The 20,191-nt window shown below is 46.9% G+C and overlaps 1 protein-coding gene across 8 annotated transcripts in view; it reads left to right on the top strand.

The window, feature by feature from the left end:
* OSBP2 (oxysterol binding protein 2) overlaps window positions 1-20,191 on the top strand; it is a 168,696-nt gene that overhangs the window by 96,723 nt on the left and 51,782 nt on the right. Inside the window, exon 1 of one of the 8 annotated variants that reach the window (XM_036874353.1) lies at window positions 5,327-5,405. The exons of the other annotated variants lie outside the window; for them this stretch is intronic. Within the exon in view, the coding sequence (XP_036730248.1) occupies window positions 5,327-5,405 (79 nt within the window). Of the gene's footprint in view, window positions 1-5,326; window positions 5,406-20,191 lie in introns of those variants that run through there. 8 annotated transcript variants of the gene reach the window in all.

Genomic DNA, 20,191 nt, shown 5'->3' with positions numbered 1-20,191 from the left:
TCTGACCATTTTAATATACTTAAAAGAGTACCTATCTCAAGGCGGCTTTAATTTGTACTCCTTAAATAATCAACAAAGAAGGAGGAACATTCTGCAATGGATTTGTATTTTCAATTCTTTTTGTTGTCACTTTCTTTTTCTTTTTTCTTTTTAAAGGAATAATTGGAGACTAGACAAATGGATATTAATTCCTTGGGAATCCCAGCTCTTCTGTGGTTGTCTTGAGGGATTTGTTGGTAAAAGTAGTATTTAGACTTTGACAAGCAAAAGGCCTTTTGGTCAATAACGGACATTAGCAATGGAGTGGGGCCAGATGGGCCGGCCACTCCGGGGAGCAGAAGGGTCTGAGAAGAGGCCACGTCCTCAGAGCGACCTGGTGAGACCTGACCCTAATTCTCTGGCTGGTCCGAGGGCAGGCCACCCCTTCCTAGCACATGTGCAAGGATGCAGCATACCCCTTCGCTTGCCCCAGGGCAAAGCCCGGCAGGCTCAGCTCCCAGAGAGGGCCCCCATCTCTTCGGCTGCCCCTCGCAGCAGAGGGCACGTGTGGGCAGAGTCAGGCCGAGGCAACATCCCTGGTGGAGTCTGTCTCATCTTTACCTTCTTTCAAACTGACTTGAGTGGTGCACTCTCCCCCATTCCCTTTTTCTGATATAAAATAATCAGTGATAAATTGAAAAATTTTTTCCCCTCGAAAGTTTATTTTAATTGCCTAGCAACACATTATCATAAATTTCTCTCAAATTAATTCTTTGGCTTCATTGCAGGATCATTTATTAATGATGATGGCAGTCAGCATCTATGCATGGCTATTCTTAGAACACTGCTGTCTTAAAGGGCTTCATTCATAAGACATCCCCGCAAGGAATGTGTGTGCTAGACTGACCCTTGGAGAACTTGATCCTCCAGACAACACAGAGAAGGTCAGCACCTCTCTTCTGTGGGCCCGAGCCCCTCATCAGTGGTGAGCCTGAGGCCCAGAAGGGGAACCAGAGGTCCACGTTGGTTTAAAGCAGTGACCAACTCATGTCAGGTCAGATTTTGCCCCTGCAGGACTCCCAAGCCTGTGCTCACCTCTGCGAGGTCCATTCAAGGTCCAGACAAGGGCAGAGGTGCAGAGGGGAAGGGGCTGCATGGTGTTGTGCATTAGAAATGCCCTGTGTGGGGTCAGGGAGCGGGGTCAGCGGTGGAAGGCTTGGGAGGCCAGAAGATGGTGTGGGTGTGTAGATTGAGCCAAATAGGGCTTCCTATGAGTGATAAAGTTGCTTTCATCGATTGATTCATTGATCAGTTGATTGATCTGTTTATTCCTGGGCTCACTCATTCAGTGCACGTCTACTATGTGCTGAGCCCCGCTGGAGGCTGAGAATAGTGAGAAAAGACCACAGTCTTTGCCCTCAGGAGTTCACAGTCTGGTGTGGGAAATAGACAAATAAACAGGAACCCACAGCAGAGCATGCTAGGTCCTGGGAAGGAAAGAAGCAGCCCTGGGCATTCTGGGAGCCCAGACTTGAGAAAATTCCCTGTGATCATATTATTTTAACGTTTCCGTATATGCCTAGCTTTCACACAAATATTAACTATATTGCATGGTTTGCCTTTTTCCTCTCAGCATTTTGTGTTTAAGCACAGTTTCTTATTTCTGCAAAGTCATCACCTACATACTATGTGGTTCCAAATGGTTCCGTGATATTCCATGAAGTTGATGAATTAAGCATTCACCTGCCGTTAGGCTCCTTGGCTGCTTCTAGGGTTTTGCAATAAATGGCATTGGATGCCGAGCCTTGTACTCCTTTCCCCTTGTTCTGTTCACACTGGGTGGGAGGTGTAGACGTGCTTATGGTTCTTATAGACCACGGCCACGTGCCCCTCCCCTCCAGTGCCTCACGCCAGTTTCCGGGCGCCTGTTCCTCTATTGCCTTCAGTACTGGGATGAGCAACAGTTGCACCCACCCACCAACACACACGGGTACGTGTGTATGGATTTTAGTTGAGTGGGTGTGCGCACCATATCATTGAGCAAAGGAGGAAACATGTTGGAACTAGAGTCTGATGAACAGTGTTCTGGTAGCAAGTGGAAGAGGGGAGGCCGGCTTCTACAGGGAGACTTGCTGCAGCTGCCACCCAGGCGGGACGTGACGAGGTAAGTGGTCACCACCAACGTGAGAGCAAACCAAACACTTTATTTATTTATTTTTTTAATATTTATTTATTTGGCTGCACCGGGTCTTAGTTGCGGCAGGCAGGATCTTCGTTGCAGCATGCGGGATCTTTTAGTTGCAGCATGCGGGATCTAGTTCCCTGACCAGGGATAGAACCCGGGCCCCCTGCACTGGGAGCGTGGAGTTTTAACCACTGGATCACCAGGGAAGTCCCAAACCAAAGTCTTTAAAGTGACCAAATCAACTGGTCTTGATGTGGGGTCGGATAGAGCTTAGAGGGAAGGTTGCAGCTGCCTCCAAGGGTTGCCAGAACAGGGTATTTGGGGTGAGCGGACCTCAGGAAGGTCACAGAGTTAGTGGCTTGGTTTTAGAAGGTCACATTTAGAGTGTTGGGGACCATACACCTGGAGCTGTTCAGGAGATGCCCTCAATGGGTGAAGTGCAGAGCTGGGGTTCAGCCTCACCTGCACGTGGTCAGGAGGGAAACTTGTATGGGGCCCAGGGCAGCCAGCAGAATGTATGGAATTACCCACCGGTCATCGTTTGCTTGGTCTCTTGGCCTTCTCACTCCTGGGTCAACTAAGACTTTTCAGCTCATGTATTTCCTTCTTTAAGGACAAATTGGCACCCTCTGAGTACTTGTGAAGCTAGGCTGTAGATTTTTAAGTATTTTACATGAGCAGAATCTGGTCATTGTTTGATGTGACTTATAGTGTAAAAGAACTATGTAGAAAGGAGAAATAGTGCGTGTGTTTGCCTTAGTAGGAGTGCATGATTTTCTTCTGTATTTTCCTTTACTATTTTAGTTTCCTCCCCGGGTATGCTTTGTTCCCTGTCTTCTCCTGTCGGCCAGGTGTGGCTTTAGGTGAGGGTGGGCGGACAAAGCAAACAGGGTCACTGACCCCAGTGCTCACTCGCTGTGAAGGCAACGCGAGGCCCTCAGCCACTCTGCCTCCTCCTTTCTCAGCTCTGAGACAGAGGGCACGGCTCTGCATTCGAAAGATTCTTCCAGCTTCCAGAGTTCATGACACTGTGTCTGGTTCAATACCCTGGGTTTACTGCACATGCCCATCCTGTAAAAGTCACCTGTATGTTCATGATGCTCCTGTCTCACCTCATCTTTCCTCATGAGGCCCCTGGGGACCAGGAGCAGCATTCTGCTTAAGGGACCCCGCAGAGCACAGTTCAGGGTGTGGCCTCCAAGGTCAGCCAGAACAGGTCGGCTCCAAGCATGTTGATCCTGCACAAGTCATGGTACGTCAGAGCCTTAGTTTCCGCATCTGTAAAAAGGGTGTTTGAGGAACCTATCCTTGGGGTTAAATGCAGAAACTCAGGGAATGCAGGTAAAGCTCACAGCCCAGTGCTTGGCACTGGTCAGCACTCCGTCACAGGTGGCCATTTGCACCATTGTTATGCTCTTCATTTTGTAGCCAAAAACCCAAGGCCCAGAGTGATTTAGCCACTCCCCAGGCCTTATCCTCCCCAGGCCAGTGAATCTGACACAATCGCTAAGGATTCATTCTTTTTTTTTTTTTTTTTTTTTTTCACACACACACACTAGGATTCATTCTTTAGGTGGAAGAAGTACCAGTTGCTTCAAAGGTCCAGAAGGGAAGTGTAATGACCCCGCACCACCTTCCCTGAGTCTATTACATGTTATAACAGGAACTTTGTTGTATATTTGAAAACCTTTAAATTGGTGAAAATTGATTGATTTGGTTTCAGTAAATTGCACTTGATAAATTCCATGGACTGAGTTCCCAAGAGGTGGCAGTGTTGAGGAGGGCTTGGTTGGGGGCGGGGGAAAATAGTTAGAACGCAGTCCTAGGGCTCAGTCCAGTGGGAGAAACAAGACGTAGGGCACAGTGAGGTTGGGGCAGAGGCCAACGAGTGGGGCTGGTCCCAGCTTGGACTGCTTTACTGTGTGTTCAAGCCAAGATGTCAGTGTGGCCAGAGCAGAGGGAGGGAGGGGAACAGGATGGGCCTGCTTGGGGACTTGGAGACCTCTGAGGGGAAGAGTGACTGAGTCTGACATATATTGGAACAGGTGTTCTTGGGATGTTACGCTGAGCATAGACGGTGGAGGCCAGAGTGGAAGTGGGAGACCCTCTGGGAGGCTCTGGAAGAGTTCACAGGCAGGATGAGGGTAAGTTAGGCCCAGGTGGCAGCAGCGCGGTGGTGAGAAGGGACAGGATCCTGGCTGTTATCTAAGGGCAGAGTTGTGGGGATGTGCTGACCACGTGGAGGTGGGTCTAAGGTACAGAAGAGTCAAGGATGACTCCAGGGTGTCTGTCCAGAGCAACTAGGAGGATGGTGCTGCCACTAGCTGAGGTGGGGAGATGGGGAAGGGTGGGGGCACAGGTCTAGGGGTGCCATGGGGAGCTCAGATTTGGACAATTAGGTTTATGATGCCCATCAGACATCCCATGGAGAGGTCCTGCAGGCAGCTGGACAGGCGAGTTGTGTTCAGAGAGGTCTGGGTGGAGACAGACATTTGTCCCCAGATACCCACAGCCCTGTGGTAGTAGCGCCAAGGGGGCCGGGCTCCCTGGGGCCCAGCCTGTTGCGTTCCTCCCTGACACTAGACAGGTGGCTGCAGGTGGCGGGATACAGGTGCGCCAGCCTCCACAGCAGGTCTTAGAGGTGACCCCGATTTCCTGGAATCACCATCAGGCCCTGGGCGGCTCATCCCCATTTCCCACTTGCCCCTTGTCTCTCAAGGGCATCTTTACCTTTGAAATAAAGCAACGCCGAGCCTGCTGCTGCAGGGGGCGGCACCTTCGCTCGGGTTTTTGTATTAGACGTTTAAATGGGGGGCCTGCCCTGGCGCCTAGGTCCCAGGTGTCGTGGGACGGTCGCACGGGCGAGCAGGCGGCGTGCGGGCGGAGACCGCGCTCCCGGGGGAGGAGAAGGGGCGGGCGGCTCCCGCACTGCTCGCGCTGTGCCCGGCTCCCGCGGCGCCGACGGGGTTAACGGGCTCAACGGGCTCGTGCACCGGGCGGCGGTCGGGCGGCAGTGGTGCATTGTGGTAACGCGGAGCCGGGACCCGCGAGCGTCCGCCGCCTCCGCCGGGCGGCCCGCCGAGCTGTGCGCGCGTCCCTGCGAACCCCCAGGGCGCGGCGCCATGTAGCGCCCGGCTGCTCGGAGGCCGCCCTGCCGCGGGGATGAAGGGACGTGGCTGCTGGGAGACGGCCTCCGTGCGCTCCTTCTGCAGCTCCGGCTGCCTGAATAAACTTAAGAAGGGTTAGTGCTGCCCGGCTTCCGCCCGGAGGCCCGGCTCCCCGCTCACGCCCGCCGGGCGCCCGGCTTGCTGCATGATCAGTCCACGCGAGCCTCTGATGTCACTCCCTCGCGGCGTGGGGAGCGCGGGGAACTTCGGGGAACCCTAGTCCCCGTACCCCGCCGACGTGAGCTCCGAACTCGCTTTACGCGCGGGGTATTTTGGAGACGGGGCTTCGGCTAGAGACCTATCCGTCTGATTAACCTCTGCAAAAACGAACCAAAATATAATCCAGAGCTTTCTGGAAAGAAGGGGGAAGTGGCGGCCTTGTTTAATCCACCCACCTACCTCTCCTGCTCCAGGGTCGGCTTGGGGCCCGCATGCCCTGGCGCCTAGGTAGAATTGCTGCTTTGCCCGCAAGGGCTTCTTCCCTTCCCGGGGCCACCCTGGGTGTTGGCTGTGCTCAGTGCATGACCCAACCCTCTCCCCTTTGCCCTCTGAGCAAGCTGCAACAGATCAGGAGAGTCACTGTAAGTGGCCGCCTGGGTTTGAGCAAGCACCAGCCCTGAAGCTGCTGCCCCCAGGGATGGTGGTCCTGAATGACAGCTCCAGGCTGTGCAGGCGCAACCGCCTGAGAGCCCTTTGTCAGCAGTGGGGGAAAAAATCTTAGCTGTCTTATAGGCTAAAGCCTTGCAAACTCTTTAAGCTCCTTTGTGCAATTTCTGATGCTTGAACATCATTTTTGGAGATTTTGCATGAGTGAAACTTGCTGCGTTTTCCTTAATGAATGTTTATGTTATAATTTGAAACTGGAGAAAAATTAGGATTTTTTGTCCCTGTAGACCTGAAAGACACAGAGGGAGTTAATTTCACTTAACACCAATTTATTAGAAACTGGCTCCTTTTAGGAATTAACACCCTCTGATCTGTAATAAACCTTGTCATTAACTTTGCCTGCTGACTGGTCCCACTAATGGCTTCCGAAGGCCCTGGCCCAGCACCGACTCCAAGTCTCAGTGCCCGAGCCACATTTAACATTGCAGGCTCACCTGAAAACAGCATCAAAGTCTTTGTACACGTTTTAAATTTATTTCATGGGGAACTGATACTACAGCTCTGTCTTAAGAATTCTTTAAAGACACTTGCAAGTGAATTTTGTCCAAAATATGTCTTCTGGTTTTAGAAGATTGGTCTTAATTTCCAGTTTTTATTTTTGATATAGTGTCATTTCTAATGCAATTATGTTCTTTATGCAAAGTTTAAATGATGTTCCTGTTATCAATTTGGATGGATTTATTCTGAGGGTGAATTTTGGAGTTAGGAAAAAAAAAGAAAAGTTAGGTGTTAAAATTGAATTTCGTCTACCGGCCTGCCTGATGACCTTCTTGGTTGCTGTTCTCCAGAAGATTTGCTGCTAACAGGAACACTGGGCCTGGTATCCACTTGCTTTTTGCTTGGTTGTAGGAGGGACGTTCACCTTTGTTTGGAAGCTCAGGTGACCAGAGCAGCTGTACTTCGAGAGTGGTGACAAGGTAGCCTCTTTGGTTGCCAGAGCCCTGCAGGCCAGGCCTTCCTACTCCTCCTGTCAGTGATCCACTCTGCACGGTGGGTCTGGGGACGAGGAACTCAGCAGGTACAGTGTGGTACAGTCTGGTACAGTGCTTAGAACAGAGCCTGGAGCGGGACTCGCTGTGCTGGCCAGAGGAGGCCCAGGAGCCCACACAGCATGCAAGAGCAGCCAGGACTCAGCTCAGCGTCAGAGGCCCCACGGGCAGACTGCAGAGTGTCTCCCTTGGGTGCCCTGTGTGAAGGTGGGCCTAGGAAGGCCAGAATGGAGTTTTCAGGAGAAACTGGATATCTCTCAGTTTTTAAATGTTGGCCAAAAAACATTTTTTACATACTCTTCAAAGCCAAACAGTATTTCTGTAGGCAGGAAAATGCCTATGAACCTTGCTGGCTAAAGAGAGAGGAGCAAGAGAGGCAGAGATGGGGGCATTGGGAGGCCTGCTTAGCTGTCAGCCCTGGGAGGTGGGAGCCTCCTGGCCCCTCACACCGTGGGCATGGCAGACATGGACAGAGGCCTCTCGTCCCCAGCTTGCAGACAGGGTGAGACTGGTCTCGCGCCTCCTTTCAGACACATTGAAGGATACTGAAATGAGAAGTCGCTTCAGACAAATTTCCACTAGAAAAGGGTTCCAGTGAAATTGCATCCCTCCCCTGAGCCCATCTTTGTGCAAGCTGAAGGGGAGCTGGGCTTGCTGCCTGCCCCGGGGAACTAGGGACTGAGGTCCAGGCAATGAGCATTTCAGTGGCAGGACAGCATCTGGGCTCATGGAGGTTTTTCACATGGGTTGTTGTTCTAGGGGTCCCACAGCATAGCCGGGGGCCCAGGGGACCTGGGTTATTGTCCTGACTCTGCTGCTGGGCTTTGTGACCACAGGCAAGTGCCTGACCCTCTGTGAGCCTCAGTTGTCCCCAACCCTGTCAATGACAGCAGGAGTGGGTCGACAAGGACCTGGACGTGGGAGGAGGAGCCCGAGAGTCCGTTGACAGGAGGCTGCTCGTCAGCAGGCAGTGTCGTGTTCAAACCCCACCACTTGCCTGACCTTCAACTAGCTTCTGAGCCGTTTTGATTCTCAATTTCTTCATCTAAAGGATGGCATTAAACCGACTTACCTGGCAAGGTGGCCGGGAGGTTGAAATGAGATAATATGTGTCTATACCTACTAATCGGTCAGTCTGTCTATCTATTTATCTGTGTCCCTCTCTCTGTGCTTCAAACAGAGCCAGGTGCCTCAAATGCGGAAATGCCCTTTCAGGATCTCTCGTAACCTCTGAATTCAGCCCTTGGCGGCTTACTCCTTCACCTTTGTGTGTGTACGTGTGTGTGTGCAGATGTGTGTAGGATTTCTGCATCTCTTCTGGTCGGAACGCAAAGCTCTGACATTGCAGAAAACAGGGACCCCTCGCCCTGGCAAGGTAGACTTAGCAGAGGTCAGGGCCAGGTGGCCTTGTGCGGCCCTGCTCGTGACACTGCTGAGGAGGCCCCACTTTCTCATTTGGGACCTCAGGGAGCCCCTGGGTGCCCACCAGCCAGCCTCCATCTTCTGATCGGCTGCACTTTTTGCAGAAAGCTGAACTGAGCTTGGCAAAGACTGGCTGATGTGTCAGGGAAACAGGAAGGGATCGGGGATGAGTGCCAGATACTAGATGGAGAATCTGGACTCCCCAGGAACCTGGCCTGAGTGGAGGCTGCAGCGGGTGGGGCTGGGGGCTCAATTTCTGGGGCAGAACCCGGTGATTATAGAATGTGGTGATTTGGGGGGATTCCTTCTTGAAAGAGGCTAAATGCCAGGGGGAAGTTCCAAATGTGTGGTTGCTTTTGAGTCAGAGTGAAGAGCAGTAAATGGTAAGAGAAGACAGAAGCATTTGTCTTTTCTAGTTAGCAGAAAATCTGGCCAGTCTTTCACTCTGTGCGAAGAAATAGCCCAGCAGCTGTGCAGGAGCCACAGTGTCCACAGCCAGGCGACAGGAGTTGAGCCCGGAGGGGCCGGGCATGCTGGAACCCAGCCAGCGTCCTTCTGACCCCTCACACCCGTGCCCCCCCGGGAAGGGACAGACGGTGGGGGACAGCCCTGGCTGGCCAAACTCAGCACAGGAGGAGCCGGAATGCCGTGTAGAGGAGATCTGAGCATATTCACACAGGCTGAGGCACACAGGAGTCCTTGGGCTCCGAGGGAAGGTGCTGTTGGGGGCAGAGAGGTGGGCAGGGCACCCAGCACAGAAGGCCCTCTGTGGGCAGGTAGCTAAGGGGTGGGCTGCATGCAGGCTGGCCCCGGGTGGAGGGAGCATAAGTGTTTGATTCTCTCCTGTTTGGGGGAGAATCAAACACTTGTGCATGTGGGTGTCACTGTGTTGCCGGGGCAGGCGGACAGGTACGGAGGGTGGAGAGCTACGGGCAGGGGGAGGGGAGGAGAGGAGGGAAGGGTAGGGAAGGCTATGCCGGGCTGTGAGTGCTCTAGAGGAAAGAGGGCCGCGATCAGGAGTGACCTCTGCCTTGGGGAGGCAGAGAGTAGGAGCTGGTCGTCCACTTGCGGCCGTTCCCTCGGGTAGCAGGCTGCCAGCGAGGAGGACATTGGCAGCGTGGGGGTGACGAGTCTGTGACAGGCCCCAGGCTGCCCCGGCCAGGGTTCTGTTGCCATCGGTGGCCCCATGGAATCTGGGGGATGACGTTGTCTCTCTGGGGAGCTGGTTCGTTTGTCGTTCATGGGTGGGTGTGCAGGGCTGTGATGGCCCACTTGGCGCCCATCTTTAGAAAAAGGCACCCTTTTCCCCTCAAGACCCTTTGCTTCCATGTATCCTGAGATATGTGGAAGAATCAGAATATGTTGTCATATTCTGATTTGTCAGAGCAATACTCTTTTCTTTAATTTGCTGGATGTGTGTTATAATAAAAACCAATTCCCAGTGTCTGTGGTGAATGGTGCCTCCTAGAGTTGTGCAGTGCACAACCTGCTCAACCATATGCAACAGCTCTGTTTATATAAACATATATTAGGAGCAATGTTTGGCTGGTTCCGAGGATAACACAGTGACCTTTGTCGCCTCCAGGCGAAGAGAGAATGAATGGGCTGCCTGGGTGCCAGGCCAAGCCAGGTGACCCTGCATGAGGCCTGGAGGAGGCCAAAGTGGGAGCCAGACTCAGAGTGGCCCTCGGAAGCTGAGTGGGGAGCAAAATGGCGAGAGGGGCCTCCAAGCCACTGTGGAGAGAGGGGCAGCCTGAGACTGGCCGCACGGGGTCAGGCTTGAGCCCCAAGGCCCCTCCTGCCCAAGACTGAGAGGTCTGCTGTGGGTACATCGTCCTCTGACCTCATCCAGGAGCGTCCTAAATCTTGCAGCACTGCCCTCTGTGGACACGAGTCAGTCCCCCGACACCTGGTTTTCCTGTAAAGTGCCAGTCAGCTTAGACCAGCAGCTGCATCTGATCAAATAGATGAGCAATATGAATAAAGAGGAAGTTATGGGCCTCGGGCTGCCAAAGATAAATTTCCTTTTTTGTCCTGTTTCCCTCTGACGTGTGTGTTGATTTACGCCTGACGCACATCTTCAGGAATAGTAGTTGCTCAGGCTAGGCGGTGTGGCAAGGCCGGAGGATGGAACCCCACCTGGGCAGCCCTCTGCGTCCTGGCCTGGCGTGCCCTGCATCCTTGTGGCCATAGGTGGGAGCTGGTTAGAGGACAAATGTTTTTCCTGAGAGGGCAGAACTAACAGCCGGCCAAGCCCCCGGGTACATTCCTCTGCCTGGGATATTTTTACATTAGAAGCAACACAGTTCCTACGGGGTGGGGTCCCTGGAGCTCAGCTCTTAGCTCATTAACCATTTGGCAGCTGCTCAGCTGCTTCATGAAATCCCCTCCCCAACCTCGCCTCCCCCGCCCCCAACGCACACACACTGTTCTTGGCCAAACTCTGAGTTTCATCTGGGCCAGTCCTCTGCATCCTGTACATTCAGTGTTTTTAAGGGTTATTTACCGTTAAGGCAGCAATTCCAGATGTTCAAGATCATGGTGTTTCCATAACTTCATTACCCCTCATGTCACTGTTTTGAGGTCTCTATTTTTAGTCAGTGTTTTTCCTTTATGTGAACATCCTTTTTCCATCATTGAGATAATAAAACATCACCGTTGTCACATGGCTGTACATCATAAGCTCTTTCCCATGTTTTCACAGACTTAATGTGTATCCGCTGAATGGCTGTGGAAAGCCTTTTCCTTCTGTTAGACGTTTCGGTTCTTCCCAGATTGTCACCAGAGCCAAACTGCCGCCTGAGCGTCTTGCGGCATGTAAAAATTTTCTCTGCTGTTTCTTTCAGGGACACACACCCAGGAGTGCGATCGCTGAGTCAAGGGGTGTGACTGCTTCCCTCTGGCACCCCATCACCCTCGGCCAAAGTGTTCTGGTCCATGATGCTCTCAGGGCTGGGTGTGGAGATCTGCTTCTCTCCACCTCCCCTGCATTCGTATTTTTCTGAGAGTATTTTTTGACCAGGCATAAAATTGTGCCTTGTTAGTCTTTCAACTTGCAATGGACTAACCAAAAAAGGATGAATTTTCCCCATAAGTTTGGTTATTATTTGTGTCTACCCCTCTGCAGCTTGCCAGCTGCATCTTCTCCTGCCCTTGTGTGGAAACCCAAAGGGAAGCATTGTAAATCTTGTTGGTTTATGTCGGATATGGCTGGAACCCAAGCCAGACAGGACTTCTTGGGACCCTGGCACTGCTCTGCTTTCTTTGGTGGGTGGGATTCAGAAAAATGGTCCCTGGAACTGTCATCCCCTAGCAGGCTCTGCTGTGTAAGCAATGGGGCCCCCTGTTAAAAACTTATTAAGTTTCAAGACAGAGACAGCTGAGCATTAAACCAAGGGAGGGACCCTTCTGACTTGGGGCCTTATTGTGACTGCATAGGTCATATGCCTGTGACGGCTACCCTGCCCCATGCTCTGGAGTCATCTAGTTGGAAGTGGACAGAGTTTGGAAGTGGCTTGCTTGACTGAGCTGAATCCACCTGTTAGGTTTCCCAAGGGCTACTCCAGACGCAGATCCAGGTATGGGTGGGCTTCTGACATGGGGCCACTTGTGGCCACCTGAAGCCCCTGCTCCTGACCGACACTGGCCATGCACCCCCCCCCCCAACCCCTGGCCCCATCCTGGTCTACTTAGCCCTGGAGTTAGTTGTCCTTTTCTCAGTGGTCATTTTTTTTTTAATTAATTTATTTATTTGGCTGCATTGGGTCTTCATTGCTGCGCGCGGGCTTTCTCTAGTTGCGGCGAGCGGGAGCTACTCTTTGTTGCAGTGCGTGGGCTTCTCATTGCGGTGGCTTCTCTTGTTGCGGAGCACGGGCTCTAGGGCGCACAGGCTTCAGTAGTTGTGGCATGTGGGCTTCAGTAGTTGTGGTTCACGGGCTGTAGAGCGCAGGCTCGGTAGTTGTGGTGCATGGGCTTAGTTGCTCCACAGCGTGTGGGATCTTCCCGTACCAGGGCTCGAACCTGTGTCCCCCGCATTGGTAGGCAGATTCCCAGCCACTGTGCCACCAGAAAAGCCCCCTGTGGTCATTTTTGTGCCCACTTTCACCTCACCCTGACCCCTGGTGGCTCTTTCTGGTGGAGAGCTGGCCCTTCTGCTCATCTTTGCCTGCTTTGGTCATCTCACTGCCCTGAATATTTAACATTTCGTGCTGTTTTTCCAGCTAGAGCTTTCACTTCTGCCTTACCCACTTCTCTCTTACCTTACCTCCGGAGCCTTCTCCTTGCCAGCCTGGGGCTAGGAGGAGCTGCTGCTTATATAGTGAGAAACTGGTAATCCCTGTGGCTGCAGATAACTGCTGATAATCAGTGAGGCTGGTTGCACTTGCTGTTACGTTAATTGGAAATGCCAGGCTGTCCCCCAGGTCACAGTCCTCATGCTCCCGCCCAGAGAGCAGCAGTTCCTCGGTGGGTGTTAACTCTGCAGGGGACGCTGGGTCTCCATAGGAGGGGAAATGATCCTGTGGGTCATCTGGGAAGTGGCATTCCTTGGGCGATGGGCACCTGGGGCTGGCTGCCCAGCCGGCTGCAGCAGCAGAAGTATCACTCCAGGAGTTACTCCCCCGTGAATTGCATAGAGTTTGGAGCTTTCTTAAATGGCCCTTGGCTTGATTTAGCTCTTACTCTCGTGGGAAATGTGGCCTTATACTTGTGGGGTTTTTCCACATTTTTCAATGATTGAATCAGGAAGGTGTCGATGTGAGAGTTCTCACATTGAGCTGAGAAACATTCAGTTACCCACACAAAGGAAAATCATGTAGCCATAGAATCCCCGACTGTCACAGTTGGATGAGATTATTGCCATTTGGTGGTTAAAATAATTTTTGACATTTTTTCCAGATTACAAAGATAATTCATCCTCATTGCAGAAAATTTAGTAAAGAAAATGCATTTAGAAGAAAATTAAAAGTGCCTGTAATTCCATTGCACAAAAATAACCCCAAATGACAACCACGGCGCATTGAGAACCTGTGCCATATGCCCACGTGTCTGGGTGATCTTCTCTGTCAGTCTCTTTGGTCTCTTTCACCCAGAGCCCCAGGTGGCTTGAGATCCCCCCCACCCCAGTTTTACAAGTGTGAGAGCTGAGACACAGAGACAGACAGAATTTGCCTGGTCACACAGCCTTAGTAAATACTCAAACCCAGCGCTAGTCTCACCACACACCCGCATCAGCATTTAATAGCATTTTGAAACCTGCTGAGAGTTGGAAATGGCATCTCATTCTTTAATGGGCATCTCTTTGATTTCTAAGGGGGTTGAATCTTTTTCATCAATTTATTAGCCTCTTGCAAGTCAGTGACTTCTTTGTCATGTGCTAGTTTTGTCTAGTGTTGCATCTGAACCACATTGATATGATTATTGTAGTTGGAAAGTATGTTTCCTGTGGTAGGTCGAGTCTTCCCTTATCAGTGTTTCCCCCCACCAACACTTTATTATGAAAGATGGCAAACACAGAGGAAGGTTGAAAGAACTGTGTAGTCAACACCTATATTCCCACTACCTAGATTCTACCATTAACATTCTATTATATTTACTTTATCACCTATGTATCCTTCTGTCCATCCCTCTATCCATCAGCCCATCTTAATTTTTTAAATGCTTTTCAAAGTAAATTGCAGACATCAGTACTCTTTCCCCTCCCAAACACTTCAGCATGTATATCATTAACCAGAGTTCAATATTTCATATCGTGGATTTCACTAATCATCGTTTGAGTTCTGATAAGTGTGTGCACGCACCTTTGCGACCCAGACCCTGTCAAGATACAGGACATGTCCGTCACCCCAGGGTTTCCTCAGGCCCCTTCCCAGGCAGTCCACACCCCACTTCCAGAAGAACTGCTGCTCTGATTTATTTTACCACGGATTCATTTGGCCTGTCTTAGAACTTCACATAAATTGAATTATGCAATATGTACTCTTCTATGCAAGGCTTCTTTCACTCAGCTTAATGTTTTTGAGGTTCATCCATGTTGTCATGGGCATCATAAGTTTGCTCTTTTTCATTGCTTAGTATTTATTTTACCGTATGAATATACCATAGTTGATCCATACTCCCGTTGATGGCCACTTGAGCTCTTTCCAGTTTGTGAGCTGTTACAAACATCTCTTAACACTAGAACTTGTCACCATCCCTCATGTGACACCAAGCTGTCCAGTTTAGACAGTCCCAGGAACAGCCTCATGCAGAGCCAGAGCACTCAGTGTGGTCCTCAGTTGTGGCACAAGGGGACTGAAAGGTTAAACGTGCCTCTCTTCCAACTTGTATTCCAGTGTTAGGGGTCCCTGGGGGTGTGATCATAAAACACTGAATTCCCTGAGAATAAGAATTAGGTCTGACTCACATCTACAGAATAATTGAAAAATACAGCAAAACATGAGGAAATACAAATGCATAAACCCACAAATATACATTTTGATGTACATTAAGTGTAAGTTTTTTGCAGATCTCTTATCATGTTGGGGAAATTCCCTTTTATTCCTAGTTTGCTGAGAAATTTTATGATGAATGGATGTTGAATTCTGTCAAATACTTTTCCTGCATCTGTTGAAATTATTATCGCATGGATTTTTTTTCAGTCTGTTAATATGATGAATTATATTGTTTTTTTATATTTTGGCCCTCCCCCCAGATTCTTCTGATTCTTCGGGGTAGGGCTTGAAGATTTGCATTTCTAACAAGTTCTCAGATGTTGTAGCATGTATCAGTACTTTATTCCTTTTTGTTGCCAAATAATAATTCCATTGCATGCATATATGGACATTTGGGTTATTTTCACTTTGGGGCCACTAGGAATAATGCTGCTGTGCTATGAACATTCATGTGCAAGTTTTTGTATGGACATATGTTTTCATTTTTCTTGGGTATATACCCAGGATGGGATTGCTGGGTTATATAATAACTGCCAAACTGTTTTCTAAAGCAGCTGTATCATTTTTTATTACCATCAGTAGGAAGGTTCCAGTTTTTCTGCATCCTTACCAACATATTATTTTCTGCTTTTTTTTTTTTGGCTGCATTGGGTCTTAGTTGAGGCACGCAGGATCTTCGTTGCAGCACGCGGGCTTCTCTCTAGTTGTGGCATGAGGGTTTTTCTCTCTCTAGTTGCGGCATGCAGGCTCCAGAGCTCGTGGACTCTGTAGTTTGCGGCACGTGGGCTCTCTAGTTGAGGTGCAGTCTCAGTAGTTGTGGTGCACGGGCTCAGTAGTTGTGGTGCGTGGGCTTAGTTGCCCTGCGGCATGTGGAATCTTAGTTCCTCGACCAGGGATCGAACCTGCGTCCTCTGTGTTGGAAGGTGGATTCATTATCACTGGATCACCGGGGAAGTCCCTATTTTCTGCTTTTTAATGGCTAATTATACTAAGCATTTTTTCATGTGCTTATTGGCCATGTGTATATCTTCTTTGGAGGAATGTCTATTCAAATCCCATTTTTTAATTGGGTTGTCTTTCATTGATTGATATTTAAATGTTGAGCCAACCTTGCATTTCTGGGATAAACTTCACTTAATCAGATGTATTACCCTTTTTATGTACTGCTGGATTATATTAATACTTTTCTGAGGATTTTTATGTCTCTGTTCATGAAGGATATTGGTCTATAGTTTTTGTTGTTGTTGTTTAGTTTTTGTTTTTTTGTAATGTCCTTGTCTGGTTCTGTTATCAAATAATACTGGCCTCATAAAATGAATTGGAAAGTATTCACTCCTCTTTAATTTTCTGACAGAGTCTATGTAGGATCGGTATTGCTTCTTCTTTAAATGTTCGGTAGAATTTGTCAGCAGAGCTGCTTTTTTTTTTTTAATTGAAGTATAGCTGATTTACAATGTTGTATTAGTTTCTGGTGTACAGCAAAGTGATTCAGTTATACACACACACGTATATTCTTTTTCATTTTCTTTTCCATTATAGGTTATTACAAGATACTGAATATAGTTCCCTGCGCTATGCAGTAGGACCTTGTTGTTTATTTTATATATAGTAGTTTGTATCTGCTAATCCCAAACTGCTAATTTATCCTCCCCCCACCACTTCCCCCTTTGGTAACCATAAGTTTGTTTTCTACATCTGTGAGTCTGTTTCTGTTTTGTGAATAAGTTCATTTGTATCATATTTTAGATTCCACATATAAGTGATATCATATGATAATTGTCTTTCTCTGTCTGACTTACTTCACTTAATATGATAATCTCTAAATCCATCCATATTGCTGCAAATGGCATTATTTCATTCATTTTTATGGCTGTATTTTTATGGTAATATTCCATTGTATACATACACCACATCTTTATCGATTTATCTGTCAATGGACATTTAGGTTGCTTCCATGTCTTGGCTGTTGTAAATAGTTGTCAGCAGAGCTTCTGAGCCCTAAGTTTTCTTCTTTGTGAGATTTTTAACTAAAAAAATCAATTTTTTAATAGACTACTCAGGTTATTTTTGTTCACTGAATGAGTTGTGGTAGTTTTGTATTTCAAGAATTTATTTCATCTAAGTTATCAAATTTGTGAGCACAAAGTTTTTAGTGATATTTTCTTATTATCCTTTAATGTCTGTAAGATCTGTAGTGATGTCCCCTCTTTCATTGATGTTATTGGCTATTGATCATATTGATATTTTCAAAGAATAAGATTTTGGTTTTATTGGTTTTATCTACTGTTTTTCTTATCTGCTCTTTAAAAACATATGTAATATAGATATCCTCCAAAAGGCAAATTGAATCATACTGTACATACTGTCTACACCTCGATCTTTTTCATTGACTATGTCTTAAATTTTTTTTCATATCACACAAGTCACATACCTGCGTGTCAGTAGGATACATTACTAGAACTGAATCAGTAGATGGTTATCCTCTTTTTTCTTTTAAATCAACTTTATGTATAATTTTAATTTGATAAAATGAACTGATTTTAACTGTTCTGTGAGTTTTTACAAATGTATACACCTGTATATCCACCAATCCAAATAAGATATAGAACATTTTTATCATCCCCAAAAGTTTCATCATGCCCCTTTTCAGTCACTGCCCCCCATACCTAGCCCCAGACAACCACTGATCTCCTTTTGGCACTATAGTTTTAATTGTTCTAGAATTTCATATAATGAAATCAAACAGTAGTATGTGTGGCTTTTTCATTCAGTATAATGTTTTCAAGGTTCCTTCTGTGTGAATACATAATTTGTTCCTTTTTATTGCTGACTTTTTTCCATAGTGTGAATATGCCACAAGTATTCATTCACTTGTTAATGGACATTTGGGCAGTTTCCAGTTTGGGGCTACTATGAGCTGTGAAGCTGCTATGAGCATTTAAAATTAATGCATTTAAATGCTACGAGCATTTAAAATTAATGTATTTTTGTGGACATAAGTTTTTATTTCTCTTAGGTATACCTAGAAGTGGAATTGTAGGTCGTGTCGTGTTGTAAGTGTATGTTTATCTTTATAAGAAACTGCCAAACTGTTTTCCAGAGTGGCTTTACCATACTACGTCCCACCAGCAATGTTTGAGAGTTCATTGCCCCACATCCTGTCAACCCTTGCTATTGTTAGCCTTTTAAAATTCCCCTATTCTTCTGGGCATGTAATAGTATCTCACTGTAGTTTTAATTTATACTTTTCTAAATACTAATGATGTTGAGCATCTTTTCATGTACTTATTAGCCATTTGTATATATTCTTTTGTAAAGTGCCTTTTCAAATCCTTGTCCTATTTGGTGTAGGGGTAGAGGTGTATTGTTTACCTTATTAATGAGTTTCAAGTGTTCTTTATATATTCTGAATACAAGTTCTTTTTCAAGAATATGTATTGAGAAAAAATTCTCCTAATCTGTGGTTTACCTTTTCATTTTTAATGGTATCTTTTTAAGAGCATATAATTTTAATTTCAATTAGATCTCTTATTAAGTTCTTCTATGATTAGTGTTTTCTGTGTTCTAAGACATTTTTGGCCACCTCAGGATAGTGCTGATTTCTTCTAGATGTTTTATAGTTTTAGCTTTTACATTTAGATTTAAGATCCATTTTCAGTTAATTTTGTGTATGGTGTGAGGTAGTTGTCAAGGTTATTTTTTTCCTCCATGTGGATATTCAGTTGTTTAAGCACCATTTTCTTAAAAAAATAAAGTTTTTCCCTTATTGACTTACCTTGACACGTTTGTTGAAAATCAGTTGATCATACATGTCAGGTCTGTTTCTGAACTCTCTATTATGTTTCATTATAAATCTATACTTATGCCAACACTATACTCTCTTGATTATTATAGCTATATGGTAGATCATGATAACAGGTTGTATAAGTCCTCCAGCTTTATTCTTCTTTTCCAGAACTGTTTGGCTTGCTTTTCCATATAAAATTTAGAATTGGTTTGTCAGTTCCTACGAAAATGTCTGCTGGGATATTGGCAGGATTGCATTGACTCTATAGATCGATTTGTGGAGAATTGATAGCTTAACAGTATTGAAGTTTCCAGTCCATGAATATGGTTATTTATTTTTGTTTTCTTTAATTTCTCTTAGCTATGTGTTTTCATGCACAGATTTTACTAAATTTACCTGACAATATTTACTGGTTTTGATGCTATTTTAAATGGTATTATTTGTTAAAATTTTTATTTTCTAGTTGTTCATTGCTAATATTATAGAAATACAGTTGATTGTTGTATACAACCTTTTATCTTGATATATTCACTTGCTAGTTCTAGTGGCTTTTCTTTAGATTCCTTAGGATTTTCTGTGTTTGCTATCATGTTGTCTATAAGTAAAGGCTTTTTCCTTCTTCCTTTTAACTTGTGTGCTTTTGATTTCTTTTTCTTGCCTTGTTGCACTGGCTAGGACCTCCAGTATAATAATGAATAGAAGTGGTGAGAGCAGACATGCCTTCTTCCTGATATTAGGGCAAAAAGTTCAACTTTTCATTGTTAAGTATGAAGATAGCTGTAGGATTTTCTTTTTTTTTTTTTTTTTTTTTTTTTTTTTTTTTTTTTGGCTGCGTTGGGTCTTTGTTGCTGTGCATGGGCTTTCTCTAGTTGCAGCGAGCAGGGGCTACTCTTTGTTGCGGTGCGTGGGCTTCTCATTGCGGTGGCTTCTCTTGTTGTGGAGCACAGGCTCTAGGCACGCGGGCTTCAGTAGTTGCAGCACGTGGGGTCAGTAGTTGCGGCATGTGGGCTCTAGAGTGCGTGGGCTTCAATAGTTGTGGCATGCAGGCTCTAGAGCGCAGGCTCAGTAGTTGTGGTGCATGGGCTTAGTTGCTCTGCAGAATGTGGGATCTTCCTGGACCAGGGATCAAACCTGTGTCCCCTGCATTGGCAGGCAGATTCTTAGCCACTGAACCACCAGGGAAGTCCCTAGGATTTTTATAGATGCATTTTATAATAACAAGAAAGTTCCTTTTCTTCCACGTTTTCTGAGTTTTTATCTTGAATGGGTGTTTTGTCAAATGCTTTTTCAGTACTTATTGAGTTGATTATGTTTTTTCTTTATACTGTTAATATGAATTGTATTAATTTCAAATGTTAAACCTTGCATTCCTGAGATAAACCCCACTTGTTCATGATGTATTATCCTTTTTAGCTGAATTTTATTGGCTAATATTTTGTCAAGGAATTTTGCATCTATATTTATGAGTGATCTTGGACTATAGTTTTGTTTTCTTGTAATGTCTTTGCCTGCTTTTGTTATCAGTGTAATACTGGTACCTCTTATGATGAGATAATACTGCCTCA

This window comes from Balaenoptera musculus, chromosome 14 (assembly GCF_009873245.2).
Source record: "Balaenoptera musculus isolate JJ_BM4_2016_0621 chromosome 14, mBalMus1.pri.v3, whole genome shotgun sequence".
Lineage (NCBI taxonomy): Eukaryota > Metazoa > Chordata > Mammalia > Artiodactyla > Balaenopteridae > Balaenoptera > Balaenoptera musculus.
Note: the sequence above shows the minus strand (reverse complement) of the source record. Positions and strands in the feature narration are given on the sequence as shown.